Source organism: Catharus ustulatus, chromosome 1, assembly GCF_009819885.2.
Source record: "Catharus ustulatus isolate bCatUst1 chromosome 1, bCatUst1.pri.v2, whole genome shotgun sequence".
NCBI lineage: Eukaryota > Metazoa > Chordata > Aves > Passeriformes > Turdidae > Catharus > Catharus ustulatus.
This window is the reverse complement of record NC_046221.1, coordinates 42,576,188-42,603,616: the sequence shown is the minus strand read 5'-3', so window position 1 is coordinate 42,603,616 and position 27,429 is coordinate 42,576,188. Positions and strand designations below refer to the sequence as shown.

Sequence of the window (27,429 nt, the reverse complement as noted above, 5' to 3'; positions counted from 1 at the left end):
TGAGCACACATCAGGGGAAGCTGAGTGTCAGGACTGACAAGGCTGAACTCCAAGCTTAGGAGGGGACCAAGCTGCCTGACAGGAGAATTAAAGGGGATAGCAAGAGCAAAGAGCTGGTGGCACTGAGGTGTGTCCTGAGCAAGACACTTCTGGAACTGCCTTTGATTTTGCCTGAGATGTGCAGAATCAGATCAGCCAAACTAAGGATGGGGTATTTCTCTGCAAAAACTGTGTACAAAATCAGGACAAGACCAAAATTCAGAGCATAGCTGTATGTTTGCATAGTGGCTAGCCAACATTTCATGGCTTAACTACAGGAATCTAAGAATAAATATGTACACTTATAAATAAATACCTATAACTGAAACCTTATAATTTAAAAAAAGGGAGTGCAGCTTCCTCTTTCTCAGCACTGGAATGAGCAAAACCTGGCTGCACGGCAGACAAGGAAATAGTTAAATGAAACAGTCTTTCATGTTTTGCAAACGTGCTCCTAAATAACTTTCCCCACCCAGAACTATTATTTGGGTGGATCAGTCCTTTCTTAAGCTTCAAAAGAGCCTATTAATATAGCATAACAATAGAGAAGTTGAGCTAAAATAAAGCTTCCTGTATGCGGTTTAAATTAAGCACAAACCATCTGCATAACCCTTAACACCACCTAAGCCTTGAGGGAATAGGGCTCAGGTGCCAAGGAAAATGGAAACACTGCGCATACTCTGTTCAGTCAGGGAGCTTCAAAGCACAAGAGCTTGCAAATTCTTTAGGTTGGTTTTCATGCCTTTGATACAACTTCAATGTCACTGAACTTTGGAAGGAACAAGTGAAACAATGGCAATGAAAATGAGGACACACACTTGAATGGCAGGGCAGCAGAATGCCCAGCCAGTACAGAATTACTTCCTCGCTGTCTGCTGCTCCTGTGAGCTGTAAAGCTGCTGCCTATTCACTGCTAGTCAAAGCCACACAGCAGAGAAAGAATATATTTGATATTAGCAGAACTCAAGTTAAATACATCGACACTAATGTATTGCAAGCTTATGCAGTGTCTTAGAAATTTCCAGAAACACAAAGTCATAGAACATGGCCCCAGACACAGATCTATGATCCAGTTATTTTGCAAGATCCCAGGACACAAAGCAGCCCTTTCACCTGACTGGAGGAAAACTCCATTTTGTAGAAATTTTGAGGTTTCAAAGTTTGATTTTAATTCCACACTGGAATGAAAATGAACACTTTTTGCATGCTTTTGCTTGAACAGATTTTCTGTTCAAATGTTGCAGTTTGGCAAGAGACGTATGTGTGCTGAATCCCCAGCAGTGAGTAGACTGCTATGGGTGGGGTACAGGAGCTTCAAGTTCAAGACCTGCGCTGTTTGAATCAAGAGAGAGCTTTTCACAAAATGGGAGTTTGAACCTTGCATGTGTAGAGATTTCTGAGCAAGGCACTAGGCAACAAAATATGGAAAAGCCTGCCCATCTCTTTAGTACTTTCTGGTTGAAAACTAGCTCCATAAAATGCTTCACTTTCAGTGAAATGAAATTTACTATGAACAGCTGTTTGAACTAATTTCGTTTATCTCTATTGAAGAATCCTAAAGTGGAAATGAAATTCTGTAGCTCAGTGTCTCAGGTACCTTCCTGATTTTGGCCTTTTTAGAATTAAAATGGCTTGGAAATCTTCAGCATAACATTTTTTGGTGGGAAATATTTATTTTCAAAACAGAAACTCTGCTTCTCACTCTGCTATACTTTTCTCTGAAACCCTTATCTTGCAGACAAAAGTGGTCTGAAAGTTGATCCAACTTTTAAAAACTTCTGTTAGTTTTATAGGCATTGTTTTGGGGGATTTGCAGATGGGGGTGGGGAGCTTTTTTTATTCAGGGTGGAAGGTGTTTCCTTAGGAAAATGGTTGATCTTGACACAAAATACTTGGTAATAATCTAATTCAAATGCTGAACCTCAAACTAACCTGCACTTTTTATCATGACAGCTTCTTGGAAACATTTTAATTTTTTCATACTTGTGGGAGATGATTTTTTTCCAATTTATAGTTTTCTTGTGCAGGAAATCAGTTCCACCCCTCCCTCAGCTCTATGCTGAACTAGCTCATGGCAGAAGAAAGAGATCACTAGATTTTAAAAACCACTGTGGGCTCTATCTTACTATCCAGTGGAAAATAAACCCTGGCATTTCTTGCAGACTTTCCTGAAGGTTGAATTCCTTCAACAAGTTCCTGTATTTGACAGGAGCTTTGTTTTGGACAAGGTAAAACAAGTCTGTCAAGGCCAGTAAGTAGTGCTTGAGCTGTATGTCTTCATCTTTTAGCCTGAAAAGGATATTACCATGGTATCCAAAAGATATCTCTCTCCTGGAGAGGCACTACCTCCAGTAGTTGGCAGGTCATCTTGGCCTGCTATAGAACCAGGGAATTGTTTAGGTTGGAAAAGATCTCTAAGATCATCAAGTCCAACTGTAAACCCAGCACTGTCAAGTCCACCACGAAACCATTTCTCTTAAGTATCACATCTACAGTCTTTTAAATACCTCCAGGGATGGTCATTCAACAACTTCCTTGGGGAATCTGTTGCAGTGCTTAACAATCCTTTTGGTAAAGAAATTTTCCCAGCTATCCAATCGAAACCTCCCTTGTACAACTTGAGGTAATTTCCTTTTGTTCCATCACTTCTTACTTGGGGGAAGAGGTTGACTCCCACCTTGCTACAACCTCCTTTCAGATAGTAATAGAAAGCAAAAAAAGGTTCCCCCTTAACCTCATTTTCTCTTGGCTAGACAACCTCAACTCCCTCAGACACTCTTCCCAGGACTTGTGCTCCAGATCCTTCCCCAGCTTTGCTACCCTTCTCTGGACACATTCCAGCACCTCAATGTCCTTCTTGTAGTGAGGGAACCACAGGATTTGATGTGCCCTCACCAGTGCTGAGTTCAGGGGGATAATAACTGCACTGGTTGTGCTGGCTCCATTCTTTCTGAAACAGGCCAGGACTCCATGGGCTCTCTTGGCTACATGCTCTCACGGCTGGCTTGTGTTCAGCCACTGTTGACCAGTGCCTCCAGGTCCTTTTCCTCCAGGCAGCTTTCCTGCCACTCTTCCTTCAGCCTGCAGCATTGCATGGGGTTGCTGTGACCCAAGTGCAGCACTTTGTGCCCTAAGGGTCTACTTAAATGTATGGGAACTCATTCACCTGTTTTTTTGGGTATTTGGCTGCCTAAATCTTGCTTTGCAGTCAACAAATGGCTGGCAAACCAGACCCAGCTCTCAGAGCACTTAAAGCATGTCACTGCCCAGTGCCACCACTTATCTCTTCCTGAAAGGTAGCAAGTATGAGCTATTTTAAAGACCAAGGGCACACCCATTGCAGCTCTCCCCTCTGGACCTGCAGCTTTGGCCTTGGAACACAACTACCTAAGGGATCAAGAGTCAAGAATTCTGTGTAATGCTCAGGGAAAATCCCCAGTTACTTGTGTTACATGTTGGAAGAGTCATGCATATGCATCTGTCACCTGATGGGAATGACTGCATCTTAGTCACAGGGGTGGGAGGCAGGCAAATTGATTGCCGCTGGGTGGCTTACTTAAGCAAAAAAGCTGGGCAACAATGACCTAATGGATATTTTATCTATTGTAAGCAGAATTTCATTTTTCAACTGATTGCTAAATATGCTATTCAGCACCCAGGAGGTCTAAGAAACTCTTAAGCTCTAAGACAGAACAAATAATTTGTTGCTGCTCTTATTCCCTCGCTACTGGCTAGAAGGTGTAATTCCTTGGTTTGCTGGCACAGCACCCATTTGCTTAAAATCTTCCACTCCCCTAATGCATTCCTTTCTTATCTCTCCCATTCTAATAGGTCTCTTCACTGTGTGTACATGACATCTCTCACACACTTGGACTTTTGTAGCTGAGCTTTCCTACTTAGCAATATGAAAGCCAACATATTTTAACTTTACATGATGTGCCTGAATTTCTGTGATACATGGCTCAGTTATAGAGCTTGGGTGTCTGCTGCTGTTTGCTGGTAGATTTCTGGAACAAATCAATCTCTCCAGTTCCAATATGTTTCAACAGATGCCACACATTAACCACTATTTTTATTCTCAGCCTGAGTTTCACCCCTCCAACCTTTCCCAAAATATTATGTTGCCAGTGTTAGTTACAGTTTGTTTCTGTCTGTAATTATTAAAGTCTCTTCTATGACAACCTGATAAAAGGTTGGCCACATTCCCACACTTATTAAGCTCTCAAGTGATGCAAATTGTAACAAATATGCCAACCAGACTGGAAGAGCACTGCCTAGTTTGTTTTTACACAAATCTGTAACTGAGCATGGTTATTTTGCTAAGAAGCAAACAATATAAATAATACAGAGCAAAACAAAAATTTGGCTTCTTTAGCCTCTTTTCATTCTATTTCCTTTCTGTGCCATTAAGTGAATCAGATGTTCAGCATTAGGCAGCCTCTCCTTTGGTTACACACAGCTGCAGGCACTGGGTGGGACTCCAGTGCCTGCAAATACCTAAGAGGAAACATAGAGAACAAAGCCAACATACAAGCAGTGAGAGGCTCTGTGGAATGTTATGTAACGTTACTGACCTCTTTTATGGGGCAGCTGGAAGACAGTTACCTTCTGAACATGTTAGTTGGATAACAGAAAAAGAGATTAATGAAAGCCTTTGTTAAAATTCACTTGGAAGCAGTCCAGCTGTAATCATCTCCCTTCTGATGTTCCTTGAGCACCGGACAACTCATCACATAAGTATTTATGGACTGGTGACTGTTTGTGCACAGATCTTAAGTCTGTGATCCTCCTATGCAGTCAAGTAAAATCACTAAAACTTTGACTCTAGTAAGGAGAGGAAGAGAAGAGAAAAAAAGGAAAAGACAGGGACAACATGTTAGAGACAAATGAGAGATAGGAAGTTAAGAACTCTTTGAAACATTATCCATATCTCCTGCAGTCTGGGCACAGGACAAGGCCTCACACATGCATACATGTGGTGGTTTGGGCAGCAGAGCAACATCAGCTCTCCCAGGTAACAACTGTACATAGTGAGCAATCACAGCACTTGAAGCATTGAAAATCCACAGGCTGCAATTTGTTCAGGCAAATTACTCAGCCACAATTGATTAATCAAATAGGCATGTCTCCTATACTCTCAATTAGCCAACTCTGTAAAACCATAATCAATGTTAAGATTTTTAGCAGCACAACACCCTCCCTCCCTTGACACGCTTCTCCAATTAGCTTCATTATTCTCATAAACTCTTGTTGACCCATCAGCCATCTCTATCACTGAGGTTTTGGTATTTCAAGGCAACTGTCCGGATAGTTGAGAGTTGCTGCTAAAGGTTTCTCTCATATTTGGGTGTGGTGGGAATGCCCAAAATAATGACTTCATCTTGCAGCAGGGGAGCACTAAAAACAGTCTACCTGAACAATCCCACAGACACCTCAGCTGCAAGCTGCATGGAGATCTGCATAGCATGGCAAGAGAACAGGTGAAGATAAAAAATTATCACCATGTAAGTTATTAGAATGAAACATCTATAAACCAAACAGAGCTGCGTTGAAATCCTGGTTCCAACTTTTGAGTTCTCTGCACTGTTGCTTGGATTTAAATTTCATGCCCAGGATAACAACTGCATATATATTGACAACAGTATTTAAAGGATTTGTTTTCTTGTTTGCAGTCTCCACTGCTGGTTTTCATGTTGCTGAATGACTGTGAATGTCTAAATGAGCTGCACAAGAGGAAGGAGTTGCATGGCACAGCAGGCAGGCAGGTCATGCACTAAGTAATATGTAGGAATCCCATTTATTTGTCTACAATGAGTACCTGGTCATCTCTATCCATAGAGAACAGGTCAGATGTGAGGCTGGAAAGGGCACAGTCCTGCTTGGTCCCTTAGCATAAAAAAAGTTCGACTTCAGTCAAAGAACTTGGGATTGTTAATAAAACCCAGCTTTGTTAGGCAGTTGTCATGCTCTGGCTAACGGCTAGGAGATGTGGCGAAGGGAAAGCTGAGGAACAAAGCTGCCCAAACATCAGGGCAGTACTGGGACTGTGCAAACAGACACACCTGATTCATCACAGCAGATCGAAGTAGAAGAAGGTACAGCAAGATACAGAAGATCCACCAGACATAACCAGACATCAGGGAGCAAAAAGCGCTCATAGTCTAGTCCTGCTCTCATTTTTTCCACTACAGAAGGACCAGGCTTCTGTCTGCCACTAGTCAACTTCTAGCCACCCAAGGCCTTGTACCCCTGATTCTAGCTAATCTTTTCCAGTGGTTTTGCTCCCTGGCTTTGCCTTCTGGTAACACTAACATTAGACTTTTGAATAAATAATAATTGCAACACACTGGCATTGAGATTTGCTGTGAGAAGCATTTTTCCACCACAGGGGTGTAAGCTGCTTGCCAGTCACCCACAACTTTGTTTGGCAAAAAAGAGAGGGAAAAAAAAAATAAACAGAGTAGTCAGATTTACAATTGTTACCTGTCTCCTGCACGTTATTTCTCCAAGAACTACAGAACATTATTTGGAGTGATTCTCCACTCAGTATTTTCCACCAGCTGCCTGTCGCCTGGAATACCAGGGATTTGAATCAGGGTCAGCCCCTGACACAGCAGAACTACAGGCATGTTTAGGCACATGTTTGACTGTGTCTTGCTTATCTTGCAGATTGGCAACTTCAATAAAGAGGCATTTGATTTTCATGTTACTACTTCAAACATTTCTAAAGTCACTCTTGAGTAAGTCACAACACCTCCAGTACCCAAAACCTTTAGATGCTTATGTCTAAAAATGGAGTCAGGAGCTTTGTTTGGCCTTCACAGTCAAGACTCATGCAAGCCAATAGTGCTATAAACCAATTCTTCCATAAGCAATAACAGCTCAGCTGTGAATCACTGGAATTCAGTGACTAACCTTTGGTGGAAATTAGAACTTGTTGCCTTATCCAGGGTTTTCTTCTTACCTCAGAAATACCAGAAACAAATTAAATATGATTTGCCCTAAGTGTGCATACAGGAAGAAGAGGTAAAACACTAGTCATTTAAAGCAATAGTTTAAAAGGAAATGCTGTGATTAACAGGTGAAAAATTGCAATCTTCTTTATCTCAGTTTCTGGGAATAAATTATTAAAATCACTGTTTGATCAGGGTTTTTTTAGAGTAGCTCATCTTGCTCTCTAAAACTATAGAATGTGCAAAACTAATACAAAAAAATTCTTATTGTGGTCTACAAGAAATGTAGAGAAAAAAATCCTGCAAGAACAATGTACAGAATAGATCTGGATGACAGTCATTCCAAAGGCAAAATTATTACAGGCTATTATCTAGTTGTCTGGAGGAGCCATGGACCAGCTGGCTGTGATGTTCTGCTCAAAGTTAAACACAGACAGGAAACCGCATGTCTGATACTGTAAAAATCGTTTGTCTTCCTGCCATGGCTAACCAGGCAAGCAACCCAAAGGGGCTGTTTTCATTTAAGAGAAACACTAATCCACAACAATAAAAAATGGAATGAAAAAGCCTCAATTCTCCCCCCTCCTGACTGGAGCTAATGCCTGTGTTTGTGAATGAACTGGAAATGTTACAAAGTGCAGTTTTACATTAATTTTTATCTGTATTCACTTAATACATATAAATACATGGTTTTCATGAGTCACCTGAAGTGCTTACAGCACGTGACTTAGAAGGAAAGGCTCTACCTGGAAGACTGAAAGGAATTTGGCTAAAAAGACTGAGTTTAAATTTCTACTACTCCTTTTAGGTTGATCTGGAAGTGTGAGTGAGCTGCAGAGTTGAGAGGAATGAAGGCACTTGGTGCTGAATTCCTAGAACACTTTTCATAACCATACACACAAAAGACACACATTTATCAGTGATTGCATTCAGCTACATAGCTCCAGGAAAAACAGCTATAATGTGGCTAAGTCATAACAATTTAGCCAAAATCCACAAGGGTGTGGCTCATGTTGTACAGAAACACTAGACAGCTGACACAGAGTAAGATCTCTTCTTTGGGAACACTTTCTCTTCAATAAAACCAAGGCAATCTGTTAGAATTAGGTCCTGGGTGTACCACTTGTGCTCATATCAATACCAGTATATAGTCCAAATGCTTTAAAGATCACCCAAGTAAGGGTTGGTCATACAACCATGAATGAGCAGTCAGGTTGTCTGCTTTCAAATCAAGGGATGAGGAAGATGGGGATGAGGGGTGGCACCAGATATGGACACCCTGGGCCAACGGGAGCAAAGACTTGCTAGCTTGCTCTTGGGTGATTTGGTGTGGTTTTGTGACCCAAACCAGTTGGCCTTCTTGGAGGCTGGGAAGTGAGAGCTAAAATAGCTCACATAGTCTTTCACCTCAGTGCTGCCACACACCATGTTTCCCAGGAGTGGAAACAGCATCCCAACCCTTCGTTATCTCAGGTAACAAGGACCTAATTATACCCTTCTCTGAGGAACTTATAGGTGATGAGGATGTGTGCAGAAGTGTGCGTACACAAGTTTCTCCACAGGAGACCTCACTCTCGCCTGTGAGAAACCTGGCTTTTTCTCAGCAAAACAATCACAGCAGGTAGGGCAAAATGAAGCACAAGGGGTGTGTGCACCCATGCACATCTGTGTGTGCAGCATGAGGTCCAGCAGCACTGCACACACATGCACTGCCTTCACTGCAGTGGCCTCTATCAGAGGTCATGAAATAGTATGGGATGGGTTGTGCACCTGTAGCTTGGTCTGTACTCACATTTCCCTGCTTTAACTGAACTCACATACACTTCCTTGTGTGAGGGAACATATTCCCCAGAGAAGAAACCTAGCTTCTTCACACCCACCACAGGAGAGATGCAGATGGTCAAGTTACCAGAGAAACTGACTTAAAATTCACAGCCTATCAGGTTACCAATAACATCTTCCTATGCAGACAACACACTATGGCAATACAGCCTTTTAGAAGAGGTAGGACCTTAAAAAGAGCATTTGCCTTTAGTTTAGATTTTATAATGTAATTAGCATGTATTGAATTTTGGTCTGACAGCAGAACAACATCTTGCTTTCATCTTCTATTAGCCTTTAAGTGCAATATTTTGAGTTGAATACAGACTTCAAAATGAGGACAGCATGGCAGGAAGAAGTACCCTCAGAACACAGAAAAGAAACCTTGTGATTTTGCAAGATTCAAAAAAGACCAAAATAGCACCTTCCATTAGAAGTTCTTCCCCACAAAATGTAATTCCAAAGGACATCAGTATAACACAGTCAATATTAGCACAGTTAATATTACTTGAAAGGCATGTAGGAATGCAAGGCAAATGATAAAACCTACCTGGTGTAAAAATGAGCATATCATTGCATTCTTCACCTGTGCAGGAACACATGAACATCAATCCCCCATCGTCCTTCTTTTCCCTCATCAAACACTGCTCGGAATGATAGTCATCCAAAAAGTGACCATACAGTGTTTCCTGGGGATCGTGGCATATTGTTTCTAATGTCACATTTTCATCATTCTGTCTCCTAAAAATGAAAAGGAGAAAATTGAAATAAAAAAGGAATATTTTATAAAGGGAGCAGACTGGACTGCGCCTGTCCAAAATTTACCTATTTTGAGAATATAAATGGCATTTAAAGAGCATTGAATGCTCTTCTGTGTCTTTCCTGAATGGGGTAAATTTGGCACTGTCTGGGCTCCTCACATTTGTAGAATGGCACAGCTATTCCTGTATCATATTACTGCTAAGCTCACAAGAGTCCCTCCGAAAATCTCACTTAGAACTATTCAAGCTAATGTTCAATGAACTGCTGTGAACTTCGGAACATACTTTTGGTTTTTGTGGTCATTGAGCAGACAGTAAAAATCTGTGGGAAATTACGATAAAAACCGAATTATTTCCTCAAAATCTGAGGAATTTCTAGTAAATTGGTCTTTTCATTTTTCCTTTTGAAGCTTATAATCAGCATAGTTTGTGCACTGAAGGAGTTATACACAAAAAAACCCTCAACCAACTAAAAAACATCCCGGCAAAATACCAATCATGAAAACTGATGCAACTTAGGATTGCCTCACAGTCAGGGAAATATTTACAGTTCATAATCTGGACCATATTTCTGTGTTTTGTCCTGGTCCACAGATTTAATTTCATTGACAAAAGACTTGAAAGTGCAAAAAGCACTTTATAGTTCTCAACATACTTGCCTTTTAGATAAATAGTCATGAAAAATCCAAAATGTATCTTAAATTGCACAGCAGCTCCTTTTTATGGCAATAATAGACACCAATGACTTAGTAAAGAAGCACAGGACAGAAGTGGAAAAGCACACTTACCTGGACTGATCCTGAACTGAAATGCCTACTCCCAATTATGCTGAACATTTCAAGTCAAAGGACACAACTAATCCCTCAGCATGTAAATTAGTTCTGTCCCTCTGTAAGGGTGGGTTCTATTTATTTTACTAATTCAATGCTGCAAATATTCAGTGTGTTCCTTCAGTCCAGTTATTAACTTATTAAGAGCTCTTCTGGCTTTCTTTGGTAGGACTGAATTTCTACTCATGGAACACCAAGTGAAGCCTCAGTTTTTAGACTAGAACACAAGCTTAAAGCAAATAAAACCTTAAAAAAGTATTACAACTCATTTTCATAAACTCTTGATTTTTTTGAACATAGACATATATAAAAAGCACCATGCCTTCATTGAAGTCTCTATCTACACAGAAGTTTATTCCCATTAAGAGGAAGTATTTCTACCTATACATGGCAATAAGCTTCTTGTGATAAATCTACATAATCTAGTTCCCTTGAAACCTGAGAGAGAATTGTCTTTGTTCAGCAACTGTCACTACAATCCTCTCTTGAGCCTCAAATCTGTTTCTACTCTTTAGTGCTGTGAGTGGATACAGCTTAATGGCTTGCACAAAACCATGCCTTTTTTCCAATAACAGCTTAAGCTGAAACAGAACTGTTTTAGAAGAAAAAAAAGTGCCCAGAACATTTCATATCAGAATTGTTAACCTCAAGCAACTCTCGGTATGCTGTGCAGAGATATGAGTTGGGAGCAGGAGAGCAAAGCCTGGTGAGGTGGCAGGGACATTCTGAATATCAGAGCAAGGAAAGCAATAAGCAATGATGGATGAGGGTGTGCTCCTCTCCCACCTGTATGAAGAAATAACTTACCATATAGCAACACAAACTTCACTACTCTTCTCACAGATAGAGGTGATGTTGCAGTTGCTCCTGCATTGATGTTGGTTTGTGCAGGTTGTTACTTTAATATCACAAAATTTGCATAGGTTTGGCATTTTCAGTCCACTTTCCTTATTTCTGTCTACAGGTGATGTAAATTCAGCTTAAAGAAAAAAAAAAAAAGGAAACTCAATAATGGTAGATGATCAGATTGCATTATTGCTTATTATGAAGATAAGGTTTTCATCAGCAGAAAACATTTCCTTCTACCTTAAATTAGAAAAATCTTTGATCTTTCACAGCTACCAATTTTCTTTACAACAAGGTAAGTGCCAGGATGTCAAGACCAGATTAATCAAAGTGAATTTGAAAGGCAAAATGAACTTCTACGGACTTCAGAGGGAGCAAAAGTTGCTTTGTAATTTGCAGAATCATGCATTTTCCAAGACCAGTTTGCACTGAAATAGCTCCTCTGCACTCATCCATTTGCATTGCTCACAGGCAGCATATCTGTCCCTCATGCATAACACTGCATCATGGTCTGTGTACCACAGCAACTGTGGGTTCCATGGTGAGAATGCACATGAGCTGTGTGACATCATTATAATGTGGACCAAGATGGGTTTTGCAGTTTTGCCTTTACTAACCTAAGGCACAACCTAGGTGTCATCCCTCATCTGATTACTGCTCACACATAAAAACCACAGAGCTGGAACAGACTTTGAGCTTAAGGTAGATGGTCTGCCAGAGGTTGTGGGTGAAATTCATGGTAGGAATGCAACAGGGTATCTGTGCAGCTCATGTGATCTACTGCAGGAGTCTAACTGGGTAACTGCAGGGCATTTGAACTCAAACTAACTTGGAATGATAGCTTGTCTTGTAGATGCCTGCTTTGACCCAACAGCTACTTTTCTGCACCCAGAAATTGAATAATTACATGCTTACTGGTTCCGAGTCTTAGTACTCGCCACTTGCTTCAGTGTCACAGCAGGAAGGAAAGAGACATTTTTTGTGCCAGTGTTTGAACTTCGGGAAACACACTTTCAGTTCAAAAACTATTTTGAAAAGACAATGTAACTACAAGGAACAGAAAATGCTGACACAAACTTCTTTCTAAAGCTAAAATGAACATGCAAGTATCTGAAACGGAGCAGACAATCAACAACGGTTTCAGTCTGACTCACTTTGTAATGTAATTGGAAAAGTAGGGTGAACCACTCTGAGGAGATACTGGGCTTACATGCAGCACAGCCCTTCTCTTGTAGCCACCTGCGTGTTAAAACTGTGTTCATATTGCTTTCTGTGGCCAAATGTTGCTAGTCAACCTGTAATAGGTAACCAGGGATTTATAATTTCCCCCTCTCTACTCAATTAGCTGAGAAATCAATTTTTTCCTTCTAGAACTTCACTCTTTACTACCATTAGACTATTTTATTACAGGAAATAAATATACATGATTTTTCCAGGAGGAAATAAAAGAGCCTCTTGCTAACACTTCCAATAGATTTCTGAACCATTGTGAAGGACTTTGAAAAGAGTCTTCTCTCTTCAACTAAATCATAGATCTTTCTCATCACTAGCATGCTCTGGTACTGACCTAAAGTTTCTGATCTAAAGCCGCTATAATCAGTAGGAAAACTTCCAATTGTTTTATGGTATAGAAGATGATGCTGCAAAGAGGGAATGGTTAGGATGAGCTCACTGGGTGGGGCAGTGTGCTCCCCCCTGCTTTTGGCTTAAACTAGAGCTAACAGTGGTGTGGGCTGCACCTGGCTTAAAGCTGGACACCGGGAAGAGAGATAACAACACAATAGCTGAGGGTCATAAAACTTACTCAACAGCTGAGGGCTAGTTGAGCAAGCGCCAAACAAAATACAGCTGGCATGCAAATACTACTATAAGTCAATCATCTTACTCCATAAATAGGGAACAGCCCAGGGTCTGCTGAGCTCTCCTGCACAGCAGTGGGCTGCATGCCAGGATATCCCCTTGAACAGGGATGCCTCTTGAGGTTGCTGCTTGAGGTTGCGAGAATCCTTATTGCATCAAATAGTAAGTGAAAGGGAAATAAGCATGCTGAAACTTTGAAATCTTACCTAAGTGAAATAAAGGACTGCTTGTACACATATAATCCTTTAGAGTTAAGTTCCTAGCCTGGAACTAGGTCTGGATCCAGCCACACCTGGAAATCCCCTGAGAGAGAGGTTTAGAATGTGAGGGGGTCCTTTCTGAACCTCATAACTCAGCATGAGGGTGTCTCTGACAGTTTTGTCCCACCTTGTCCTCTGTGCAGTAAATAACCAAATAACCAAGTGTACATTGTCATCAAAGCTTGTTCTAGCACTGTCATGTGTACTATCAAACTTTGTTACAATAAACATTACTACTTTTCGCTTCCAAGGGAAATGTGTCACCCCATTTGCAACACTGGGAGCACTTACATGGGTGGAGAATGCTAGCACTATATTATGGGCTGGCAGAATTTTAAGCCGCAGGTAAACATTTCTTGATCTTAACTATATGTGTTGCAACAACTCCTGGTAGCCATGTAGAGGAACAAAGCCTCATTGAAGTAGGTGTGGTAGGAACTCAGAAGGTCTTGCATGTAGTGTCCTATGAAATATATGGTAACATAATCCTCACTATAGCAAACTGTACATCTCTTCTGGATGGTACCTTGTACCACAGGCTGAAGAGAAACTAGTAGCTGTCACAACTTAACTAGGTTGCAGTAACGACCAAAACAACCTGATAGTGAGGGACTGTCCCTTTACCCAGAAAAGAAACCCCAATCCATGATCCTAAAAGCTTGGAATGCAGACAAATACTGATGGAGAGGTGAAGTGACTCACCCAAATGTACACAGGAAACCTGTGGCAAGGTGCCAAGCATCTTAAAACTGAGCAGAGGGAAAAGGCATCTGCTGCTCAAACTGCAGAGACTTCAGCTGCATCTGTGCTCTTTCAGCTCTGAGCTCACATGGGGCTGTGGCACGATGGATGCCCCTGCCATAAATATGACTCAGTTTCCTCCAGTGCCCACAGCACTGGAACCAAGAGCCAAATGAAGGTGGGTCCTTAGGTAAACTGTTTCAAACACTATATTTGTTGAGAGAAAGGGTTTGGTTGCTATGCCGTTCCTGGCTATGCCAGGTTACTGCCAAGGCTCACCCACTGGAACAAATGGATGAAAACAAATATGTTTGGATCTCTTCCAAGGAGGGATATCCAAACCAAACTGCTTCATTAAAAAGAAAGAAAAAAAAAAAAAGAAAAAAAGAGAAAGGAAAAAAAATTAAAAAGTCATCTGGAAAGCAGAAATCCCCTGTAAGGTCACAAACCTTAAATTTCTAGGGTAGGCATTAGTTTAATCACTAGCAACAGTAGCAAAAGGTTGGGCAGTTAGGACCAGGTAATATCAGATTTAATTACAGTAATTTCACGATTATAAGCTGCACCATTTTGACTAAAATTTTGCTCCCACCCTGGAAATGCGGCTTACACTCAGGAGCGGCTAATATGTGAATAATTTTCTGAAATTTCCAACCCCGGAAGTGCAGCCGAGGTGCCGAGCCGAGCACCTGCCAGTAAAACATGGGATTGCGCGATTGTTATAAATTGGTTACTCTGTTGCATGGTGGGTGGACGTAGCAGGGGGGCAGGGGGAGACAGGGGGCTCTGTGCTGCCATCCCTGCGGCCCAGGGGGGAAGCAGGGGGCTCCCGCCCCCGCCTGCCACCGCTGTTGCAGGAGCAGGCAGGCTCCACCCCCACCTGCTGCCGCGGGAGCGGGGGGGCTCCTTCCCCTCCTGCCACCGCCACCGTGGATGCCGGCGGGCTCTGTCCCCGCCTGCCACCATGGGGCAGCTCCGGGCCAGGGCTAGGGAGCCCGGCGGCAGTGGTGGCCAGAGCCAAGCGGCCCCGCTGAGCTGGGCCACCTGGCCCCATCAGCACCCCGAGCCCACATGGCCTGAGCTGAGCCAGTAAACCCCGCCATCCTGCGATTCTGTTACTACTTGCCAACTTTGTTGCACACGGGTCCTCGCTGCGAACAACAGAGCGGCTTATAATCAGGTGCGGCTAATGTATGGACAAAGAACGAAATGCGGCTTATAGTCAGTGCGGCTTGTAATCGTGAAATTACTGTACTGTCAAAAGCTAATGGGATTTTGGGACTTCCAGAACTGACTACACTTGTATTTTTTCCCTGAAATTCTTCCAACAGAGGCTGACAGATCAGTGACTCCTTATTCATGCCTCTGGCAGTTCAAAGGACTGTCTAAACTGCCCAGGTGGACAAATTTTATTCCAAGCTTCAACATTTGGTTAAAAGTGAGACTGCAGTTTACTTTCCCTAAAACTGCCCTCATGCTCTAGCAGGTGTTGGTGTGTTGTTTGTTATTACTCCTTGGCCTTGTCCACTGTGATAACCTATCTAGTTCCGAACTAAAGCCAATTTTGACTTTTTCTATCTGATGCTGAAACCACACCCTGCAGATGGCCTGAGAGGAAAACTGAAGTTAGATAAGAACTTTGACATCACTCTTTGATCACAGCCTGCTACTAGACTCTGAGGACTTAGAAATCCTGAAAAGATGGGTCCTTTTCCAAGTCCTGTAAACTCATACCTATCTTTAATCAACAAAGTCCTGCCTGAAGAATGGCAAATTGGTAGGATTCTTTCCTAGGAAAGTGTATTCACTCATTCCCTGAGGGACTCATAAGTAAGGATTGGTTCAGGACCAGCACACTGTTCCTCTTCTTGTAGTCACTTAAATGTTCATCTCTAAAAATATTTGACTATCCTGTTGCACACTTCATGCCACATGAGCCAACTCCTCAATATTTTCTCCTGTTAAGAAAATCAAAGTCACTTGAACACTGCAGACAAAAGCAACCTTTGATTTTGCATGACAAAAAAAAAGGTGGATATAATGAAAAAGACAACAGAAAAATCACAGATTTGTACAGGTGAATGAAGCATCCTAAAATGTGTGCTTGTGTCCTAAAATTTGAATTTGCCATCCACTGTCTAATGTTAATTTTCTTATTTTGACTTCTACAGGAAGCCTAATTCTAGCTTTCCTTGCTTCTTTGTCCAGGAGAGGACTCCAAACAAAAGACTGTGGTTTCTTTGCTATGAAACTTTCAGCCAACCAGTTCAGCAGAGATCAGCGACTGTGGTTAAAAAGCATGGAACATGCAAGCCAACCCGTGGGCTGGACATTATGGAAGAGACACTAGAGCAGTCACATTAGAAATGTCCACTCCATGGATTCTGGTGGAGCCAGGCTTGCAGAACATGACTTCTCTTCTATGGTTCACATCTTTATTTATGATTTCTTGGGACATCACGAACAGGACACCTTACCCAAAGTCTACTTACTTGGCTTGAAGTGATTTGTTTTACATATGTTGTCTGTAGGCATGTAACTTCTATTGAGGCCTAATGTTGTAGTTTACTTTTCTCTTATTTTTAATATCTTTACAGAATTCTCACAAGATAACAACATTAAATAAAGACCAAAAGAACATGCTGTCTTTTTGGAAATATCTACACTGGAAAACCTTTTATGTCTTAGGATACATTTCAGAAACAGCAGCCAATTTCTCTTACTCCTATCTTGTAAAATCCTGTCCAGCACTTCTATTCTCTCCAGTGTCTTTGGCACATGTATACTTATAAAACAGCAGGCAGATCCCATTCCCTCCCTCCCACCTCCCCCACCCCCCAAAAAAAAATGCTGAGAGAGATGTTGGGATGGGAACTCAACTACTCAGCTGCTGTGTGATAATTCCACCTGACGGGAGAGATTTTAAGATTTCACTCCACTACATCATGGAAATCTGCCAGGAGGACAACGCCTTTATCAGAGAGCCTTGAAGCTGATTTCCTTGTTCTCCCAAAGAGCACAGCTCCATGACATCATATATCCATGTTTGGAAAGCACAGTAGCAGCTATGAGGAGCATCCAAACTGTATTACCTTCTCATCCAACAGAAAGACATCAAGGACATAAAGTTTCACCAGGAACTGTACTCAACACAGCATGTCTTCTGCTTTGACTACTATCGCCAGTACATGATTTACAGTTATGGAGACACTGCCACCTTCATTAAATTTGCCTTACACATATTGATGAATTAATTGCAGGAGTGAGAAAGTCAAGGAAAATGTATGATCTGAGCTTTGCTTTCAAGACCTGGATGTATATCCTGATGGTTTTTCTTAATTATACTGATTATGCCCAGTGTGGTAATATAAGGAAGTGAAGATTAATCAATCCTAAAGATAAAAAAATCATGAGTTACAAAAATCACAAGACTAGCCAGACAGATCATGGAAATAAAGGAAGGGGAAAAGCACAAAACCCAAAAAAACACCAAAAACAAAAACAAAAACAAAAAACCCCAGAAAAACCAACTGCTGGATTCTCCCTTGCCATTGCTGGCTGTACTCTTAAGAGTGATTTTTGAGACTTTTTTTGAAACTTTGGCCATGAACAGGATGGTTGGAATTCCCATCTAACTAAAACAAAAAGAGAAGATAGAACAAAAAAAAAAATCATTGGGATCCAGGACGTGGATCTTCAAAAAACATAGCTGTATTGTATTACTCATCATAAAACCACAGGAGCTGGCAACAGTGCAGATCACCTGGGTAATTCCCATCATAACACCTTTGGGGTAACCCTATGAAATATGTATTTTCAGTTTTTCAGTTGCAGCTGCCATTTCTAAGCTGAATGTCATCTGAGCTGAAATAGAGTGCCACTCTGGTACATACTCCTATTTTCACTATATGAGTAAGAGCTCACAATGTTCACACTATCTTGGACACTGCTTTTGGTACAGTCTTTCATCTCAATTATGAGTTATCCCAGCAGGATTGCCATGGGTACAGGGCTTTTATGATTTTGTGCCTGTTTCTATTAAGATTAACAACAATGATTATCAAGAGTGCTGGGACAGCCTCTGTAAAGCCAAACATGCGCTATCTTTTACATATTACTAAAATATGTCAGAGGAAAGCAGGTTCCATGAATGTTTAACTATCCCTGTGACAGGACTCCAGGAAACCATATTCCTCTGGACTGCTTTGCAGAATCTCTCAGCCTCGATCTTTATCATACATAGTCACAGATCACTGACTACCACAGAGAACAACAGCTGCCTTAGTCAGTACTTAAAGTTGTGCCTTCAAGTGTACTGATTGCACTTTTGCAAATTTCAGGGGCTCAGCAATGGACAAAAGCCAAAATAACTTCCTGTTTGAACACGGTACTTTGTGAACTACTTGGAGGAGGTGCATACCACGGCTTCCCCCTGTCATGTAAAGGTCCATCATATGAAAAAAAAAATGCAAGTCACACCTATCACACCAAAGAATGACTTGGTGGGGCCCACAGGCTTTTCTGAGGTTGTGTGACCTGCTCTTCAGCCACGACTGAGAAGTGTGTTAGCAAAGAAGAGTGTAGACTCTAAGTAAGCCATGTTGACCAGCTAGACCTAGCCAGGAATAGTTTGGCCACCCCCAGCTGAAGGAAGGCCAAAGCAGAAGAAAGGGAAGCCAGAAGGCCACCAATGAACTGCGAACTGCACTGAATTTGGGAAACCACCATTTCTCACCTACCAGCAGGCAAGGTATAGGGTAAGGTACATGCAGAAGGAGAAGACAAAAGGAGCAGGAGTTGGAAAACTTCATTTAACTCGCCTCTGCAGTAGAAGTGCCTGGCTTTTAACAGCAAGTGGAACTGGCAAAACTTTGCTTTAGGGATTGCTGCAGGCATTGACACAGACACAGAATCAAATCTGGCAGGAGCTGGGGGAAGGGACACAACCAGAGAAAATATAAGAGGGAACAGCACACTAAGCTGGAGATCCTGAAGACGAAAATAATTTTTGCATTTAAAGCATTAAAATACCACTATTTTTATCCACTATTTCCAAAATGAGTGCTCATTAGCAGTTTTAATCGTGGGCTAGGCTCTTAAACATGCCTAAGAACAGAGCTCACTGTTGTGTCTCCTGACTGACAGCAGTGCAAGTGAGAGGAGACTCCAGCTCAGCACTTACAATAGAAGAGTGAAAGCACTCTAAAAACATTATTGTGATGCCTCAAATAATGAGATGGATTTTCACCTGTGGATTGTTAACTTGCAGCACATTTTCTGGCCACTATTAAGCACTCCATGGTTGGCAGAAGAAAAGAATACTGTCTCCAAGCAAAGAGGGTAAAAAAAAATAATCTATATTATGTCTTCCCATAGGCTTAAACGGACATTTCATCTTCTCCTGACTTTAACCCACAGCCTCCCTAACAAAGTTAGTAAACAGCACACAGCTCTGGAGAACCATATGTGATATAACACCAAGTTCAATTTATTCAATTATGACTATAGGGTCTAGGGTTTTTTCTGCATAATGCATTGGGTTTGGAATTTACTGGAAGTTGTCTTTGGTGGTTAACCCCTCCTGGGACTTCAGATATACAATGGACACTGAACATAGTAATGTTCATCTGGTTCTCAAGATCAGCGAAAACAGCTTTCTTGCTTTGTTGGAATAAGCATGATTCACAGTTCACAACTGACATTTGCATAGCTAACTCTGACCTGTGCACTAAGAAGCATATCCTGCATCTAAATCTCCTTTTTTATTCTCCTTTGCTCAGTGAAAGCTGCCATTACTTCCCTTGAAACAGAGCTGAAAGAGTATAAACACTTCAGCTTTGTACAAATATTATTTTTCCAACTTATATGGTCTGAAAATAGACAGCAGCCATTCAAGCATAATGCAGTTATTTCTGTGATATTTTTTCATGACAGATGAGTCTCTGTGGAAGACCCCCTAATCATTAGGAACAATTCTTACTCAGAAAAACACAAATATGCCTCTACTCTCTGCTACAGAATCTCGCCAGTACAAACTCATTCAATTGTACCTTCTACGTAGCTTGAATGGAGTTTCTGCATCTCTTCCTTCAGACAATTAAGAAACTGTTTCTAGTAACCTGCTTCTCTCCACTCCTGTTCCCTCAGTAGTCACACCACCAGCTGCCTGCTTCAAAATATGATAGAGCTCCTAATTCCTCATAATGAAAATGGGAAAGGTGAATCGTTTGCCCTGATGGAGGCACATATTCCCTCCAAAAGCTGAATTTATATTTCTTCCCTTTATGTCTCTTATGACAAAAGTAATGAGGAACATCCATCTTAAAGAGCCATTTACCCTGTTTTCAAGGGTCTATTAATTAAACTCCCAGTTGCCAATAGGGAAATTCAAAAGCCCACCCAGTACAGGTGGAACAAAACTTATTTTCTAAAAATGTTATGACTAAGCTATTCCTATTAGCCATGAAGTATTCCACAGAGATACACCCTGGCACTTCAGCTTATCTGCAAGGCTACTGAATGTGCTCAGTGCCACGTGCAAACCTAAAAGCCCATGAGATCATAAAAGAAAGTGATGATATTCTTAAGGTAACAGTGATGTTTATTGGGAAGCATCACTTTCTTACTTACAAGCAGTCCTAAATGCCTGTGTTGGGATAACTGCTTAATGCAAAGCCAATCTTGTCTACCTTTTTAGGTGCATCCTCACTGGACAGGTTACAGATGAGAGAAAAGCAGAGAATTTTTGAAATCTATGTCTCAGGTCAAGGGACTGCATCTTGTGCTCAACTTCTGGGCAACAGAACACATTAGGATCCATGGTACAGGCAAAGAGGCAACTTTCAAAAGTGTTAGGAGTTTCCTGCTGTACTGTATTGCCAATCCCTGCCATCCTTTCTATGGGGAATTGCAATTGCAGTACTTTTGATGTACAGAGCTGGTGGGCACATGGGTACAGTTTCTGTTTTTCCCTGACAATGACAACTGTAGTGCTGTCTCTTCACTGTGACAGCAGAGCAGGCAGTGCAGGGGGAGCCCTGCCCTCAACTCCCACAGACCACTGCACCACCAAAGACACAGAGAAATCTAAAATAGACAAAATAGTAACATACTTGCTCAGCCAAACACTCACAAATGACACTCCTGCAGGACTTTACTCTTATTTAGCATAAGGCCTCATCCTGCCTAACTTTCTGAATGGCTACAAGTAACTAAGCACTGCCCTGGCACACACACACCATCGGATGAGTTTATTGCATTTAATTAAAGGGGGGAGGTTTTAAAGTTTTCATGTGGATCATCAAATCCTGTTTAAGCTGGATCCTTTTAAGTTACGTCAATACAGGTTATACTAGGAACAAGTCTAGTCAGACTCAAAATTGAGACTTACCACACATAAAGTTGTTGTGGTTTATTCAATTACTTTAAAATCAGCTATAAGCTCAAGAGGTCTGAATTCTGTATGTGAAAAAAAGCTTTTGTTTGTTACTTGATTGTCTACCTGCAGCATTTTCAGCAGTAATAAGAAAGGCTGGATAGACAGCAGAAAATAATCTCTTCCAAATACAAAATGGAAATTATTTAAAGATTGTTCTCTACACTGGCAGCATGCTCAGAAACTCAAGTGGCAAAAAGCCAAATCTTTTTGCTGAAACTACAGTTAACTCTCACTAGTTAACCCTTGGTACAGCTAAACTCTTGCCAAATGTATATCCTTCAAAAAAGCACACTAAGATAACTAAAACATAGAGGAAACTAAATAATAACTAGAAGTTGCCATGGCTTGCCAGGAGTTAATACAGGTGGGCAGATGTTTATTAATATTCTTTATTCACTTAGGAGACTGGCAGGCACTTCCAAACCCTCTCTGGTCTCAGAGACCTACTTCCAGAAAAGGTTATGAGAGTATGTTACTTTGGGGGAAGACTTTTGCTTGCTTTTTAGAGTAGTGGAAATGAAGCACAGACAAAGACTGACAAATCACACAAAACAGGAAATTCAAAGTTACGTCTGACTCCCACAGGTTCCCTTTGACACAGCCAGGTTGCCTGGTGAATCAGAAACAGTATCACTCCTGCATTTACCATTTTACGCTTTTAATTCTCATTTATTTGCTTTACTAGTACGCCCTAAAAACTACTGACACACACTTTCCTGACAGGTTTGCAAGTCAGAAAGCAATACCCATCTTCCCTTTTGAAAGGCTACAGCCACATACAGCTTTACAGAGCTCTCATTAGATCCCTCCTTTGGGGATGCCACTGCATAGGCCTCCTCAAACACAGACACACACACACACACACACACCCTCTTCAGACATCTTATTTTAATGTTCCTTTCTGATGGAAAGAAACAACATATTTGAGAACAACAATTGTCTGCCTCATGGAGAAATCCTCAGACCATTTACAGAAAAATGACAAATTTGTTTCTAAAGCACTGTAAACACAACAGATCCTCCCTTTTTCCCTCTTTTCCCCTTCTCTCTAGTGAGGTGATAGACGAATATCTGCAGACAGATTTTTGCCAAAAACATCACTCATGCTCCCCTGCTCGTTATTAGTTCACATCCCTGAATGCACTTTCTCCTCCCTCCCAGACAAATAAGACCACACCTTACCACACCTCCCTCCCCCTCCAAAGGCCAGCCTGACCCAGAAGAGCTCTCCAGTCTAGACATCTATCTGACAACACAAACACAATGAAGAATGTGGTACGAGGAGCGGCAACCCACAGCTGGGGTAAGGCAAAACTGCATATTTCAGCAGAGGGCAGAGAAAAGTCTCTGTGGGTCTGTGGCTGCAACTACTTCTGGGGAAAGTCCAGGCTGCCCAACATGCCAGGGACATAGGGGACCTGCTGTCTGCTGCTGTCTCCAGCCCACAGTCTGCTTTCAAATGTTACTTGCCCTGAGACAGGAGGTGTCACAGTCCTTCCAGGAGAGGAAACAGGGGCTCTGTAGTTAGTCTTTTCTGCCAGGCATCATCACTGCAAAGGCAGATGGGATTTGCTTAGGACTCATCAGCATGGGTTATGATGCTTCGGGGAGCACTCCAAGGATTGGTGTTTCTTTCCAGACATATCTGCAAAAACACCTCAGGCCTCATACTTGTTTAAATCCATTGTAAAAGTAGATTGGAGGTTAGTTTGATTTTGAAGTATAGAAAAAGGACTTTTGGTGTATCAAGATAACATTCATGGGAGACATCTGAGAAGACAGGTACTACTCTCTGTGACTGTTTCTTCAGCACTACAGAGACCTATCAGATGTCTCCTCTTCACAGGATGCTCGTAGTCTTTTTTTAGAATACATTTTTTTTCAAGAGGAAGAATATGAAAGGTACAGAGAGTATGTGAAGCACATATATCCTCTGTCTGACATTAAACATTTGATTTTGCTGCAGTTCTGTAATGTGAACACACAAAAAAATAAAAATAAAATTCAACCAGTCCCCCAATTCTGTTTTGTTTCAGGGGAAAAGTATGAAGAATATTTACCTGAAACTGCCAATAGTCTGAGAAAACCCTCTGTAAAACCAGACAAAAGTTTTACCTTTTGTTCTGAAACTTCTGCTCAACTGCAACTTGTATCTGTGATTTCAAAGATCATGATTCTGACTACAATTCCTTTCTCTGAACTGGAATTAAGATCCTATGGACTAATGAACAAAAGTTTACTCAAACACAGGCAAACTCTAATGGATTTTGGATTAAAAAAAAAAAAAACTAAAAAAAAAGTAACTCAAAAGCAATCTTAAAATATAATACGGTAATTGGAATAGGCTGCATCTGTTCAAATATCAGTTTAAGCATCACATTTACAAGTAGAAATACTTCAGAATTATGAAGCACAAGGGGCAGAAATAGCATAAGACATAAAAAGATTATATGCCCAATGGCATGGTTTGGAGCACATAAATTGCAGGCAGTGTTTTAATTTCACCTAGGCAGAGATATTTGAATAGAAGTTTCTCGCTCTTTTTCCATGCTCAGCTCTGTAGTGAGCCTCTGCACTGGCCCTTCACAAGTGCACCTCTTGTGTCAGCTGCTGGAGCGTGCTCCAGCCCTGAGTTAGGGGGTGCTTTGTGCCTCCAGCCAGAACCCACATTCCTTAGGCATGATCTCAGCAACATATACAGCCAGGATTGGAGCTGACAGAACAAACTGGCTTTGGCCGCAGCTCCTGAGGCCATCTTAATCAAAAATGAGGTCTGCATGGCAAGAGTCTCTATCTATACAAAGAAAACTGCATGTGTGTACACTGGTTGCTGTTGAACCAAACCAGAATTTCCATGGTATTTTTTAACACTCCAATAAGTGTGGGGAGAAGCTGTGTGCACATAAAGGCTCACAGCTGCCCAATCAAAATAAGTATTTAAATGGATTAACCAGACAACTGTTCTTTCCAACTCGCAATTGTTACACAGCTACATTAATTAGAGGGATTTATAAATATTTTTTTTTCCAGATAAAAAGAGGATATTAGTGGGGTTTTTAAAAGTGCATTCACTGCCACTATCTGTCCCTCCCAGCCATTAACAAACAAACAAGGAAACAAAAACAAAAACAAGGATGTTACGCATGCAAAAACTGTAGTAAAAATTTTAGATTTGAGGATTTTGGTTTAAGCTTAACATAAAAAGACAATTTACTACTGTAAGCAGCATGAAAGACCTGATTTTATTTAGGTTTTTGAAGACATCTGAACTCAAGGAATATTTGAGTGATCTGGAATTTAAGTTAAGGCACATTCCATGACTAGAGGATGCTATGATAAGACAGAATCCTTTGCATTTCTCTAGACCTGAATATAATTTATCCTTCCTAGTCTATTTGAAAACTGTTTCCAAATAAGAAGACTCATTTAACAAGTCCACATCCTTAACACACACACAGAGGCTCCTCTGTCAGCTACTGATGGGCAAACATGTTTATGCGGAAGCTCTGTTCAGAGCTCCTTTTTACTGTGAGAAGCCATTTTCCTCCAGGAAAATGGTGTTTATGAGCCATTCTGTCCCCACACAGCAAGTTTTGAATGACAGATTCAGGAAAACAGTTTTAAAAAGAAATTACTCTCTTTCATAATCCATCAGCTCAGCTAAAATAGTAAATCAGAGGAAAGTTAGACACAAATGTAATCCCCTAGGAGTAGAATCACTTTGAATAGATTTGAAGAAAATACACATCCTTCTCAAATTCAGTAGCTTGGATGGTTATATTTGTCTCTGTCAAGTTACATGCAAAGAAGCAGAATAACAGAATTCAATACCCCGGGGTATGCTATCTTGATAGATGCATCTAACTGCCACAACTATTAATGGGAATTATATACTGAGCATTGAGAAAAGGGCATATGTATAAAACTACACACTTCTAATGATATTCAACCTTAGGAAAACTTTCTTTTTCAGATTTCTGTGGCAAAGATCCTACTGCTGTGGCATACTGTTAGTGAGTTATCAGATTTCTGGGTAAAGAAGTCTCTCTCAACAAAGCAGCATCGCCTTTGTCTGCCAGAGGTAAATTTGTTAACATATTCCCCGGGTATTAGCTGTTCCTTTTCGTGCATTTACAAATTACTCCCTCCAGTTACCTTTCAGATTGTGAATCCCAAGCTGGCAATAACACCCTGCTGAAATAAGGGCACAAATGATCAGCTCCTTCTTTTCTATTTGAGGTTGAAATTTTACTGGGCTTAAAAGAAAATAAAAGCCATGAGTGAAACCTGCCCGTTCTGAAAAAAATAGGTGTTTCACCCTTAAATACCTTTCTCGAAACTTCACTCAATTGCCATTATTTCTAAATCCCATGCAAAGAGAATTCATTCACTATATCATAAAACTGAGTATTTTAAGGATACCTGCATCTATATGAGTGCATGATCCACTCACATTAAAAAAAAAACCACACTGTGGACACTTAAAGACCTGCATGTAGAAATACAACATGTCTCGTATACAACAAACACATTACTCCCTGCTTGCAGCACCCAGCTCCCAGCACAGCTTGCATTATAATGTAAAGGGGAAGACATTCCCTCAGCAGTAAGGGACTTGCCAACCTAAAATGTTTAGTCAACCTGCCTGAAGATGTGTGAGGGATTGCAGGCTCTTACACAAAATTTATGATGAGGCAGAAAATAATTGAAATTTTGAAATATACACATCAAGTTGGATTTCCAGGGTTTTCCCCTTTCAGTTGCTTTACATAATAGTTGTTACTCAAAATTCACTATTTCAGTCCTTTAGCTATCTCTTCAGTCATTCTTAAGACCATAATCTTTCACCAGGACTCCAAGAAAACATATACACTTGCAAGCTTGTTTAATAGAAACATTGCAAAGAAAAGACTAATTTAAATATTGACAAAACAATTCATTCTATTGAAGAGAAAGCTGGGAAGAGATAAGACAGAATCACAAGAGCAAGTGTACCAAGCAGCAGCTCAGAACCTACTGCTGCCTCTCAATTTTCATCTGAATACCTCAAACTTCATCCAATTACTTCAACCATTTTTCTCCTAACAACTGAGAACTGTGAAAAGCAAAATATGATGACACTTGATAATTTTTTAAATGGTGCAGTTCATTTCTGGCATAGCATTATGTTCTTGTACTATAATGCTCCTGCTATTGCAGGACAGAAGATGTTTATTGTCACATATATGAGTTAAATTTAATAGGGTAAGATCTTCAGCAGATGCTGTGATTTCTGAGTATTGCTATGTCAAATTATTATCATTGATGTTTAATATTTTAGAGTTGTCAAATGTTTCTGGATATTGGTCATCATCATCCTTCATCTGGAGAGCACTTATTCAACTATAGAAATAGTAAGAGTCTGCAGGATGTCTAAGGGCTTCTATGAAATGCCTTGATCTTTTTAATCAAATGCCAAGTGGATTAATAATTACATAATAAAAATACTATTTCAACAACTGTCATTGAGGAGGCTGTGCATAACATGGTCATAGCAGCTGAACCACTCAGCATCCCTTTAAACACCACGAGCCAGTTACATGCTTTGTTATGGTTTCTGGTGAAACTGTTCAGTGACATGGGCAGTTCATTCTCTAAAGCTGTCACTTTGGCATTTCTCACAAATACTGCACTCATGTAGAACAGAGTTTGTTTTTAAAAGTGTTCTCATAAGGCAAAACAATTCCAAGCTTTCCCAACACAGTAATAGCTTAGACTATGCCAGAGGAAAGTGTTTCATAGCAATAGAGACATTTTTAAAATTCCTTAGATGTAAAATTTTATAACTCATGCATATTTGAATTATTCCCGTACAGCATTAGTTAGCAGAGCAGTTTAACT

At 40.9% G+C, this 27,429-nt stretch overlaps 1 protein-coding gene across 2 annotated transcripts in view; it reads right to left on the bottom strand.

Moving 5' to 3' along the window:
- TGFBR2 (transforming growth factor beta receptor 2) overlaps positions 1–27,429 on the bottom strand; it is a 59,044-nt gene that overhangs the window by 19,683 nt on the left and 11,932 nt on the right. For both annotated transcript variants that reach the window (XM_033076276.2, XM_033076279.2), the window contains exons 2-3: positions 11,212–11,383; positions 9,364–9,554 (exon numbers count right to left, since the gene is read on the bottom strand). In XM_033076276.2, the coding sequence (XP_032932167.1) occupies positions 9,364–9,554; positions 11,212–11,383 (363 nt within the window). The remainder of the gene's footprint in view (positions 1–9,363; positions 9,555–11,211; positions 11,384–27,429) is intronic.